Here is a 12997-nt window from a genome sequence, read left to right on the forward strand (position 1 = left end):
CCACTGTTCCTGATGCAGGCCAGGGTGCTGTTGGCTTTCTTGGCCACCTTGACACACGCTGGCTCATATCCAGCCGCTGTCACCCAACACACCCAGGTCCTTTTCCACTGGGCAGCTTTCCAGCCACTTGTCCCCAGGCCTGGAGCGTTGCAGGGGGTTGTTGTGACCCAAATGCAGGACCCAGCTTTGGCCTTGTCCAACCTCATACAGTGACTTCATCCCATCAACCCAGCCTGTCTAGACCATGTCACTCTAGGAGACTAAATAAAGACACTTGACTCCACAAAGGGAAGATGGTCGTGAAATTATGTTTTCGTTGTTCTCTTTCATATGTTTTAGTCTACTACTAATATTTAGTAAATTTTGCACAAATCAAGAAAAGCTGTCAAGGCATCTTGCTTAAGGCACATTTTTCCTGTGTTTCTCTGAAACTTGCTAAGTAGCTAAGAATTTGGTTTGTAACTTTACTTCCTTTTCCTCCTGGAAAAACACAGAAAAATTCAGATAAACACATGTTTTCCTTCCTTCATACATAGTTCATCTTTACTGGTTTTCACATTCATATTAAAAAAAAAAAAGAAAGAAAAGCTCGAATACTTTTTTGGGGTTTATTTTTTGAGTTGCCTGTTTCACACAAGTAATTGAAGGAAGAATTGGTCCAGAACAATATTATATTTGAGAATAATTCCACAGTTCTGTGTTACTATCTCCAGTATTGTATATGAACACTGAAAATACAGTAGTAATTGGATTAACTCAGTTTCATCTACTAAGCGTAAAATGTGGTCTTGCTAAAGTCTATGAGAATTTTTCACAATATCATATTTATTTATTTACCTATTATGTATTTATTTATTCATAGGAAATTTCTCATTGACAAGAAATTTGCTTTTATTTAATCACAGAAGTAATTTTTTTTTTCTGTAAGTAATTGGAGTAGATAATGGTTTTCTTAACTTTTCTTGTCTTACATTCAGGAGGCATAGAGTGTATCAGGCTTGGTGAGAACGTTATTGAGTATTCCAATGATTTCAGATTTTTTATTACCACAAAACTGAGAAATCCACATTACATGCCTGAACTTGCTACAAAAGTTTCTTTACTCAATTTCATGATAACACCAGAGGGACTTGAAGACCAATTGCTAGGTATTGTTGTAGCAAAAGAGAGGTAAGTCCCTCTTTATGGCAAATAGCCATTACAGTTTTTTATGGTGTAATTCCAAGGAAATTAGATTAATTTATTGTAATGCACATTGAATGTTACATGGGGTGAATGTTGCTCAGTAACAGATTTTTTAAAATTTAATCTTTTTTTTCTAGTTTGCATATTTAAAAGGTTTGTTAGGGAAACAGGTTATCATGTTTATTGTGTTAATTATGTCCTCATGTTAATTAAAATAGTAGATGTAAAATCATTGTTTTTTCATGGCAATTTTCTCCTGAAATATTCCTTGAATGTTAGAAAACTATGTAAATGTTATTTGAAGTTTAAATCATTATTGTGATTTTTTGCAGTGTGACTGAGCTGCCAGACAAGGATGCAGAATTAGGAGGATTTAGTTTTAATTTTGTATGAAATAAATGCACAGTACCTCTGATATTGGTTATGGGTCTTCTCTGTACCTCTCTGAGTGTTCAGATAAGTAGTATCTGGGCTGTATGGAAATATTTATGAAATCAGGATAAACTCTGTTTGCTAAAAAATACTTCCAGCAGTAAACTTATTCCACATATCACTTAGTGGTTTTTCAGGCAGCAGAGATAAAATAAAGGAAAACTAGGATGCGCTGACATTTGCAGAATGATAAGATGTTAAAGTTTAGACCATCATTTCCAAATACCGAAGTTATGCAAAGAAATCTATAGTCAGAATTACAAGTATAAGCTGAACAGTAACAACCTAGTTAAACTGAAGGGAATAGTCACAAATATTTATTGTAGGAAGCTGGAGTCACCTTCATGCCTTTACAGTCAACAGATGATGAGCATTGACTTGTTTTGTTGTATGTGTTTTTCTTCATTAGACCAGAATTAGAAGAGGAAAGAAATACTCTCATCCTTCAGTCTGCAGCCAATAAAAAGCATCTAAAAGAAATTGAGAAGAAAATTTTAGAAACCTTACATTCCTCTGAAGGGAATATTCTGGAGGATGAGACTGCTATCGAGGTCTTGGATTCTGCTAAAATAACAGCTAATGAGATCACAAAAAAGCAGCAGGTGAGGAATGTGTATGTGTGCTTTCCTTAGCAGTACTTAGAAATTAATGTAAAAATCTGCAGCTAGCAGAAAGACTGAGAATTAGATGCAAAACACAAGGAGGAAATTCTGTGCTTGTGCAATGTGAAGAGAAATAAAATCACATTCATTCTAGAATCTTCACTGGTAGTCTTTTTTTACAGACTGTGTATCTATCTATAAAGACTGAGTGAAAAGTAATAAATTCAGAAGTTATGGTAACATGGTATGATAAAAGAAGGAACTCATTTTTTAAACCAACAAAAATATTGAGGGAGACAGTAATAATCTGGGTGTCTAATACAGGTACACAAGCACAGCTTCTTCAGTTACACTTAATGCATAAAATACCAGCTGGATTCAATGAGAGCTAAATAATATTGGTTAGTGATTAAAGACTTTTTACAAATTTTTTTTTTAATTACTATAGACTTAACAGAATCAAATCTTAGTATTTTCTTTAAGCTGATGTTGGCCTTCTCTTTGTTAATGACTATCAAATATAATCTGAGAATTTGTTTAATGCTGAAATTTTGAAAAACCTGTTTATATTCAAAGTATTGTTTTATATGATTTACAATAGAGCTTAAATACATAACCAGTCTGAAATCAGTCGTATTTTTTAACATGGCAGAGATAGATTGGTACTTTTGATGCTAAATGATGTATTGAAACTGTTGTGCCTCCTTTGGTCTTAGTTTTGATTATTGCATCCTGTAGTATAGGTAAACAGATCAGGCAGTACTGTGTTGGGGGCAAGTACTTATTTTATTTACAGTAGTCACTACCTCCTGTGATTGTGCCTTCTGGAACATAAAAATTGTCTTACTCTGTAAGTGCTGTATAGAACTATTTTAATAACGTTATTTAAGTAGTAATATTTTTGTGCAAAGAATACTGAAATCTTTATCTGCTACTACTGATATTTAGATTGCAGAGAAGACGGAACTTAAAATAGCTGAATCTCGAGAAGGCTATCGACCTATTGCAAAGCATTCATCGGTGCTGTTCTTCAGTATTGCAGACTTGGCAAACATTGATCCCATGTACCAGTACTCCCTTACCTGGTTTGTTAACCTCTTCCTCAACTCTATTCATGACAGGTAAATACAGTCTTTCTGCTGTAAAATAAGGTGGTTTCATTCCTTTCATATGAACAGTTCTCCTCATTTTAGAACCATTTGCCTCTTACCCCTGCTTAAATGCAGGCTTTGGAAACAAAAAATGATTTGTTAATGAAGTAAATGCTCTTTTTAGTTACTGTTTGACAAAATCAGGACTGTAAGCATGTGCTTTATTTCATTATTTTTAAGAATGTGACTTGCCAAAAGGTACTGAACACGTAGTGTCATCACTTAACTGTAGCAAATTGATTTAATCTCATTATTTTTCTTGGGACTTTTAAAAGAGCGGTAAAACATTGAGTGTAATTGAAATTTTGGGGAAATGTGCATCTAAGATCCTTGTGGAGCATGTGGGTCTAATATCGTTCCTCTACAACCCCAGATAGATTTACATTTCTTCACTGATTTATGTTACTCACTTTCAAATCTCAGTTTCTCACTTCTTTTCTTTTTAGTAACAAATCCAAAATTTTGGAGAAGCGACTTCGATATCTAAACGACCACTTCACATACAATTTGTATTGCAATGTGTGTCGGTCACTGTTTGAAAAGGACAAGCTGCTCTTCTCGTTTTTGCTGTGCTGTAATCTTCTCAGGTAAGCTCATTTTTATGAAGTCTCTTCATAACAGAAATAATTATTTTCTTATTATGGAAGAAAGTATTGATGGGATAGCATGTTCTTGTGCATATTGATAACGACGCCTGTGTAGTAAGATCGTGAATGTTGTGGGTTTTCTAATACTGGTAATATTTACAAGTGAAAGAGGGTGTGAGTGCCTCTATCACTACTAGTGGACACGTTATGAAAAGAATATTCCTCTACTCATGCAAATCAGTGGTTTTGTCAATGATGCATTTTTGCCTCCCTTTAAAGGACCTGAGCAGAGCTATGTAGCATCCTTATGTACAGACCAATTTCTATTATTTCAGAAAATGTTTTAGAAAGAAATCTAAGACAGTGATGTGCCATCCCAACAAATTCTAGGCTTTTGTCTTTGTTTTTCATTTTCTCTCTTCTTTCTCTTGTATCCTTTTGCATACATCATGAGATTTCAGTTGCATTCTTCTCTCTTCCACCAGCTTTTTAGTTTCATCTTCCTGGGTTTTTTATCATTTTGTGTGAGTACATTGTGAAAGATAAGTTCAAAATTGCACAATCATGACCATAACGTGCATACTTAGTTACAATGTGCACCCTTGTGTACCATTCTTCTGGTCCACCCCCAATTTGTAAGGCTACTATATTCCCAGAACCAGTTGTTTTCTGTAAAGCCTTTAAAAATCAAGAATAATTGCACTTTTTAAAAACAAATAAGCAGCTGTATACCATTTACTTCTTGAAACCTTTACTATAGTCTTAATCAGTCATTTTTTCCATACAGTTTTTTAACTATGTAGAATACTGAGATCTGGTCTCAGCTGTTACTGCAGAAGTATTACTAAATGGCAGTGAAGTGTCATTCATGTTAAATAACTCTTTATATTATGTAAAATTGTATCTCAATAACTGCATATTATCCATCTTTTTTTTTTTTTTTTAATATAGGGCTAAAAATGAAATAGAACATCAAGAATTTATGTTCTTACTAACTGGGGGTGTGGATCTTAAGAATAAGTACAAGAATCCAGATCCATCTTGGCTACCAGATAAGAGCTGGGATGAATTATGTCGTGCAAGTGAAATCCCAGCTTTGAAAGGACTGAGGTATAGTAAAATTAATTGGTTTTGACCAAAGCTTCTGTAACATGCTGACAGAAATGTTTCCTGTACATTTTCCAAACCAATGCCAGAATAACAACGTGGCAAAAACAGCCCAGTTTTTTCATCATTAGGTTTGCTTCACAATTATTTAAGTCAAACAGTCAGATCACTGTTTATAATATTATATAATTAAACTATTTTCCTAAATTATTTGAGGCATTTCCTAAAGAAACTTTTCTTTTGGAGTGTCTCCGCAGTAGAGAAGCAGTGTTTCAAGGGGGTCAGTGGAGGCGAAAGGAAGAATATGTAGCAAAATTCCACTGCAGTGCTGGGAGAGGAATTTTCCTGGGAAAATCTTATCTCCTGAAATCAGGACAATTTCACCCTGGATTTAGATATAATTTAACCCTAAATTCCAGAACCAGCATGGGTGTACAAGTCTTGCATATAAATAGCTGAGAAGTCCAAATATTTGGAGGATTTGGATCTGCCTGCAGATACACTACTCCATTAGAAGAAATTTTTTGGGGCTGTTTTGTGTTTCTCCCCCTTTGGAGTTTTACTAGCAATGTGGATGCTGATCCAGCCTTTAAATAGTCTGAGAGCTGACCCGTTGCAGAAGATGAACTCTCTATGTTGCGGGAAGGAAAATAAAATGTTTTCGCTGGTTGAATTTCCTGGTAATTTTCTTCAGTTGAAGAGTGGAGTTTTCCTGAAATAGGACAGCGAGAAAATACACCCGGACCTATGAAGATCCAAGCAGTGCTGACTGGGGGAATCGGCAGAACTTACTGGTAACCCAGAACCTTTCGGATGGAGTCCTCTATGTCTGCAACAGCATGGTGGGAAAAGATTTGTCACTCTTCAGCATGGAGAAGCTCAACTGTAGGATTGTTTGCTGATGTAGATGTGGAGTGGCTTGTATGACTATACAGTGTAATTGGATTTTGATACAGGTCAAAAAACAGACTCTCGGGGTTGATAGTAATTGTGTCTTTTTCCTCTAGGAGTCACATCTCTGAAAATATAGGTGAATGGCAAAAAATTTATGACAGCAAAGAGCCACAAAGCTTTCCATTACCAGAGCAATTGAATAATACATTAAATGAGTTACAGAAGATTATAATTCTTCGGTGCTTAAGGCCAGACAAGGTAAACAGATCTGTTATTAGGTGTTTGTAGGCTGTTCCATGTCTTGCAGCACAGTTTGACTGGTTGTTAAAATAACTGATCTGTTCTTCATCATATTTTACTAAGAAAATAAATGCTATTCTTATTTTTCAGTTGAGCAATACAAACACCACAGGCATGATCTGAGATCTTTTGTCCAATGTGATTTAATGCATCTTTCAGAGTATACTTGTTGTTCTAATGTTCTTAAGTGCTTGTTCTTGTTTAGTCTGTTTGCTGGTGCACCCGGTGTACTTCAGAGCAGGAGGTTTTGGCCTGAATGAATACACAGAGTATCTAGTTCCAAGGATTTCTTGGCAAAGAGAAATCAGATGTGTTGATTTGAACACCCAAGGTGAACTTTATCACATTCTGCCATTGGGGCACTTAGCAAATCATACTATCTGTGCTTTAGGAACAGTCAATGCTAGGCTTTAAAGTAAATATTGCAAATTCTCCTTAGAATTAATAAAAAATAATTACAATAATATTTACTAAGGAGGAATGTGCTGATCCTCCATATCAGGTAAAGCCTGAATGAAAGTCTTAATGTAAATTAATATTGTTTATATGAGGTATGTTATTTTGTATTTTAGAAAACCGAAAATATTTGGTTTGTGTATTCAGAATATGTAAGGAAAAAAAAATAGAAGAGAGGGGAATGTCAGCAAGAGGGGAAACCTTTGCTTCTGAAGCATTCTGTAAGACTAGTCTCAAATCCATGCAAATCAGAGAGGTGCCTGCAGGCTCAGGAATTTTTGCTTATATACGGTACATAACAGAGGTTGTCAAATATGCAGTTACGTTTAATTTATGTTAATGGTTTCTATTTACTTTTTTACTAGATTGGTCCAGCTATAACAACATTTGTAACTGATAAACTGGGAAAGAAATTTGTAGAGCCACCTCCTTTTGATTTAACAAAAAGTTACTTAGATTCAAATTCTACAATCCCTTTAATATTTGTGCTGTCTCCAGGAGCAGATCCCATGTCTAGTAAGTATACACAGAAGCAGAAAACAAAGGTGTAGTACAGCTTTCCAGATTAGGGACTGCAGATTGCCCTTCAGTACACAATGCGGATTATTGTGCACTACATGCAAGTAGGTTTGAGTGCATAATGTCGCACTGGTGAAATTGAGCACTGGTAACGTTTTAGTGAGCACTAGGCTCACTAAAAATGGGAGTGGTATTTTAAACGGAACAAATTTTTTACTCTACGTCAAAGCTATACCATTTTAATGTATTTTTAAAAAAATTTGTAATAAGCATTTTAATTTTTCTTTTTTCCTGATGTAACTTCTTTTGAATGAAAAAATGCTAAAACTTTATGTTTTCTTTTCAAGGCCTCCTGAAGTTGGCAAGTGACAGAGACATGGTTGGAGATAAGTTTCAGTCCATCTCATTAGGACAAGGACAAGGACCTATAGCTACAAAAATGATTCAGAAAGGCATGGAAGAAGGAACCTGGGTTTGTCTACAAAATTGTCATTTAGCTGTCTCCTGGATGCCAATGCTGGAGAAAATATGTGAAGAATTTAACAGCGAAAAATGTCATCCAGTCTTCAGACTTTGGCTCACTAGTTACCCTTCATCAAAGGTATATGTATTTGGGGAAAGGCAAAGCTGATGACATCTTTAGGTAATAATCATATCCCTGAATAAGCTGAACAGAACTTCTCTGAAATACAATGAGGCTTTTGAAGAGATAATTTAATCAAGAAAGGGCATTTAACTAATTATAAACGTAGTAATATCAAGCTTCTTTTGTAATACTTCAATATTGTCATGTGTGATGTTTTGTGTACTACTGAATGGAGCAGCGTTCTAGCAGCATATATAATTAAAGAGTTGTTCTGCTGTCTCCGAGATTTTGTTTCACATAAAATAAAATATTGGATTTTCCATTTTGTTTATAAGGTGTTGAATACCAAGAAAACATTTTAAAATATAAGTTTATACAGCAAGGTATCACTTTCTTTATGCCTTTGAGACTTTATTTTAAAAGCTGTTCCTGTTTAAAATGTATTTTCTCACAGATAATTGCTTATATAACAAACACCGTAATAATATAGTATCTCTTCCACACTTCTGAATGCAGTTTTGCTACTTTTTATTTCTAGTTTCCAGTGACCATTCTGCAGAATGGAGTAAAGATGACAAATGAACCTCCTACTGGTCTCCGGTTAAACCTACTTCAGTCATTTCTTTCTGATCCTATCTCTGATCCTGCGTTCTTCTCTGGATGTCCCGATAAGGAACTGGTAACGTGCCTGTCTCTTAACAGTTTTATTCTTTCCTTGGTTTTTATGCACAGACATGCTGCTTTTTGTCCACTGAATATTATAAGCTAAAATTTTTACTATAGTTGTGAATTTAGTTTTTGCAATGGTAAGGGTGTTTAGTTGAGAATTACTCTGCCAGGTAATTTTGTGTGTCAGTAATTAAAATGGGTTCTTACGCTTTCTTAAATGACGTCTGTATCACACACACATCAACACAATGTACATAAACTCTGAGCATTCTTTAGGGCATACCTGTCGTTACTAAGATAGTAAGAACTGAGATCTTTCCTTGCTACCAGAACAGTACTGCAGGCTCGTAAGTTACTGATAAGTGATGAACTGCTTAACTAATCATTACCTGTGAAGGAAGAGAAAAAACAGTGGGATTGCTCAGAGATATGACTATGATAATAATATACATAGGTATAGGTGGGTGCATCTAAGAACTTGCATTAAACAATACATCTGTATGTTGTTTGTCTAACGAGCTTTAGAAATAAGTATCTGGTGCAGTTTGAGTTCATAGAATCATAGAATGGTTAGTGTTGGAAGGGACCATAAAGATCATCTACTTCCAACCCCCCTGCCATGGGCATGGATTAAAATAATTTACGGCTCTCTGGACCCTAACCCTAACCCGAACCCTAATAATTGCTGGCTCCAGTTTCTGGTTCTGGCCCCCCCGGGTTCTGGGTAGGAAAGCTGGGCAGGGAGCAATGTCAGTGCAGCGCCGTGCTCCTCTTGGCAGGCCTCTCTGGCTCCAGTTTCTGGTTCTGGCCCCCCCGGGTTCTGGGTAGGAAAGCTGGGCAGGGAGCAATGTCAGTGCAGCGCCGTGCTCCTCTTGGCAGGCCTCTGCAATCCCACTTAGCCCGGGACCTCTGGGATTTACCGTTCTCCGGACCCTAACCCTAACCCGAACCCTAATAATTGCTGGCTCCAGTTTCTGGTTCTGGCCCCCCCGGGTTCTGGGTCGGAAAGCTGGGCAGGGAGCAATGTCAGTGCAGCGCCGTGCTCCTCTTGGCAGGCCTCTGCAATCCCACTTAGCCCGGGACCTCTGGGATTTACCGTTCTCCGGACCCTAACCCTAACCCTAATAATTGCCGGCTGCTGTTTCCGGCCCTGGCCCCCCCAGGTTCTGGGTAGGAAAGCTGGGCAGGGAGCAATGTCGGTGCAGCGCCGTGCTCCTCTTGGCAGGCCTCTGCAATCCCAATTATCCAGGGACCTGTGAGATTTACCGTTCTCCAGACCCTAACCCTAACCCTAATAATTGCCAGCCTCAGTTTCCGGCCCCAGCCCCCCCGGGTTCTGGCTAGGATAGCTGGGCAGGGAGCAATGTCGGCGCAGCACCGAGTTCTCATGAAGTCAGCTGCCCTTTACATGGCTGAAGATTAAAATCTTGTGTACAGTACTTGAGGAACTGGCTAAATGTGCTTGCATATGTGGCAATTTTGGGCATATTTGTTCCCATAACCACAGCACACCTAATAGCTGCCTGTGTTTGTACCCTGGATGGAGAGTGGTCATCCAATGGTGTGTTTTCTCCACAAGTTACAGACTAGCATGTTAGGCTAGTTAATAATTTTTTTTTTTTTCTTAAAGGAATGGGAGAAACTGCTCTTTGGAGTTTGTTTTTTCCATGCTCTCGTTCAGGAGAGAAGAAAATTTGGGCCTCTTGGTTGGAATATACCCTATGGATTTAATGAATCAGACTTACAAATCAGTATCAGACAGCTGCAGGTAAAATCATCTCTTGCTACCTTTAATTCTGAACTTGCAAAGCATAGCTGATAGTCAAGAGGATCAATACTCTTAAATTACATCAATTGTTCGTGGATTTTCATGACCTCTTTTCAACTACTGAGGCAAGGAATGTCAATCCGATTACGAAGATTTTCAAAATTACAAATGAAATAAAATTAAAAATTATTCTTTATGAGATTTAGATTCATACAGAGGTGTGGAATATAATGAGTGTATATAAGAGTTAAAATTGCCACATATAAGAACTCACTGTGCTTTAAGTAACACTATGTCAGTGACAGTCACCTGTTATGGTGGGTTTTGTGGTTAAGAGGAGGAATTTTTTTTTACATATATACTGTTCATATATATATATTGTTCGTATACATATATACTGTTCGAACAGTTGGAAAAGTTACCAAGAAGTTAATGCAAGAGATCAGAGGGTTCTGAAGATTGGGAGAAAATGTATTCTTTCTGACACAGAGAAGCATCCATCTAGCAAGTTTAGACTGGAGAAATTATCCGCTTATAAATAATTCAAGAATGACCGGGCTGACTTACTAATTTGGATAGTCATAAAGGCTTTTACTACTAACAACTCTTTACTTTAAGCAGTAATTTCTACCTGAAAAAAGATTTCAGAAATTGAGTTTTCAACACTTAGGGAGAAAACTTCATAGACTGCGGTTTTGCATGCACTATAGCTTCTAGCCCTTTAGTCTGTAGGTCACCCTGTAGTTCTGCAGGTCTTTCCAGTCTGGAATTACTCGTGTCTTCTGTTTCAGTTATTCGTAAATGAATATAGCCGTGTTCCTTTTGAAGCCCTGTCTTACCTAACTGGTGAGTGCAACTATGGAGGTCGAGTGACAGATGACTGGGACAGGCGTTTACTGCTGACGATACTGGATGACTTCTATAATCCAGATATAATTGAAAAGCCTCATTACACTTTTTCTCCCAGTGGCAACTACTATGCTCCACCAAAAGGCACATATGAGGACTATATTGAGTTTATTAAGGTAAAAAATAGCAACAGGATTTTGAACTGTTACAGTGATGATGTGATAAGAAAGCAGTTTTTAAAATCTTCTCTGCAGTAGTTTTGCAGCACATTAAACCATTTGCTTGGCTTCTTGCCTAGCATTCTGGTGTGATGCTTGCCGTGATCTAGAATGTTTCTGAGAGGGAGAGAGAATCAGTAAGTAGATAGGAGGACCTAGCATAGAGAATCGAGAATTACTTGGGAATGGCTCTCTAAGTGAGGTGATGGCTCCATCACCAGCAGTATCTTCTGCAAATACCTACTACTAAGGTTCTTACCCACCTTCAGCTGAAGTCAGGTGTAGTTTTTTACTCAGTTTCTTAAAGAAGCCTTGGATCTGATTCCTAACATGCAGTTTTGTCTCATGCAGATGTTTATTGTTTATTTTGCTCTAGAGTCTTCCCTTCAGTCAGCAACCAGAGGTGTTTGGTTTGCATGAAAATGTGGATATTTCAAAAGATCTTCAGCAAACTAAGATCCTCTTTGAATCTCTGCTTTTAACACAAGGAGGAGGTGGTCAGGGAACTTCTGGAGGCAGTGACAGCACTCTTTATAACATTGCAGATGATATTCTCAGCAAGGTATTGTATTATACCAATTACTCCAATTTATCCTTTTACAAAGCAGAAATTCTTTAAATAGCATCTTCAGTGTCAAATTGATTTTATGTTGGAGGAAAAGCTTTCTGGGAGGAATATGCAATATGAAAGTACGAACTTGTGTGGCTGTAACAGACCACAGCTATATTTTGGTTGAAAGAAGCTTTATTAAATAGGTAGAAGAAGAACAGTTGATTCATTCATGTAAACAAGTTTAAAATTAATAAAATTGAAATGTATTCATAACTTTTCATGATACAAAAAAATCTAGGTGGTTTTAAAAAATAACCATTTCTTAAACACATCTTTTTTACTTGGATTAAGCTACTCAATACTGCATTGATATTAGTGAGAAAGGTTAATGGTATCTATATTACCATGCAATATTTCACTGCTGCATACTTTTAATGTCATACCAGTGCATGTGGAATGATTTCCAAATATGTTGTCATTTACAGCTTCCCAATGATTTTGACATTGAAGGTTGCTTAAGTAAATATCCTGTGAGATATGAAGAAAGTATGAACACTGTGTTGGTGCAAGAAATGGAAAGATTTAACAAGTAAGAGTGTTAGATTTTATTAAATGTAACCAGTCATTCCATTTGCAGAAAGACTTTTCCTGTGAATCATACACTGTAAACCCTGTGTGTGTGAAATATTGTATTTAGTTAGTTTGCTCCCTTGTAATTATCTGCAGTGATATCTGCAGTCCAAGCACCATTGCTCCTTGTGGCAAGTCGGAATGTAGGAGAGATGTCAGGGAAAACGTTCTAGTGACAAAATGAACAGAAAGAGAAAAATACATGATAGAAGGGAGTCTGAGGAAGCACTTGAGAAAGAGAATGTGGATATTTTTATGTTCCTTTTTTTATTTTAACTTCACTTTCTCTTTCATGATCTTTATCTTTGATTACATTTTATTTTCTTCATATTTCTAACCTGTAGGGTAGAGGGGTTAAAAACTCTAATACATGCACAGTTATAGTTTATGAAACTTTTTCTTTTGTAGTTAGAAATATTTCTTATTTCTTTATTGTCTCATATGCTTTTGTTTTGAATTTCCCCCCTTTTTTTCCCTTTCCTGATGCCTTT

General features: G+C 36.7%; 1 protein-coding gene across 1 annotated transcript in view; it reads left to right on the plus strand.

Moving 5' to 3' along the window:
• Positions 1-12469, plus strand: part of DNAH12 (dynein, axonemal, heavy chain 12) — a gene marked incomplete at its 5' end in the record, with an annotated part of 60912 nt that extends 48443 nt beyond the window's left edge. Inside the window, 13 exons of the mRNA XM_010158372.1 lie at positions 978-1170; positions 2027-2219; positions 3168-3340; positions 3817-3957; positions 4909-5067; positions 6072-6216; positions 7080-7230; positions 7581-7834; positions 8358-8498; positions 10119-10256; positions 11048-11281; positions 11700-11885; positions 12362-12469. Coding sequence (XP_010156674.1) covers positions 978-1170; positions 2027-2219; positions 3168-3340; positions 3817-3957; positions 4909-5067; positions 6072-6216; positions 7080-7230; positions 7581-7834; positions 8358-8498; positions 10119-10256; positions 11048-11281; positions 11700-11885; positions 12362-12469 — 2216 coding nt within the window. The remainder of the gene's footprint in view (positions 1-977; positions 1171-2026; positions 2220-3167; positions 3341-3816; positions 3958-4908; positions 5068-6071; positions 6217-7079; positions 7231-7580; positions 7835-8357; positions 8499-10118; positions 10257-11047; positions 11282-11699; positions 11886-12361) is intronic.
• Between the last annotated feature and the right edge of the window lie 528 nt (positions 12470-12997).

This window comes from Eurypyga helias, unplaced genomic scaffold (assembly GCF_000690775.1).
Source record: "Eurypyga helias isolate BGI_N326 unplaced genomic scaffold, ASM69077v1 scaffold13999, whole genome shotgun sequence".
Classification (NCBI taxonomy): domain Eukaryota; kingdom Metazoa; phylum Chordata; class Aves; order Eurypygiformes; family Eurypygidae; genus Eurypyga; species Eurypyga helias.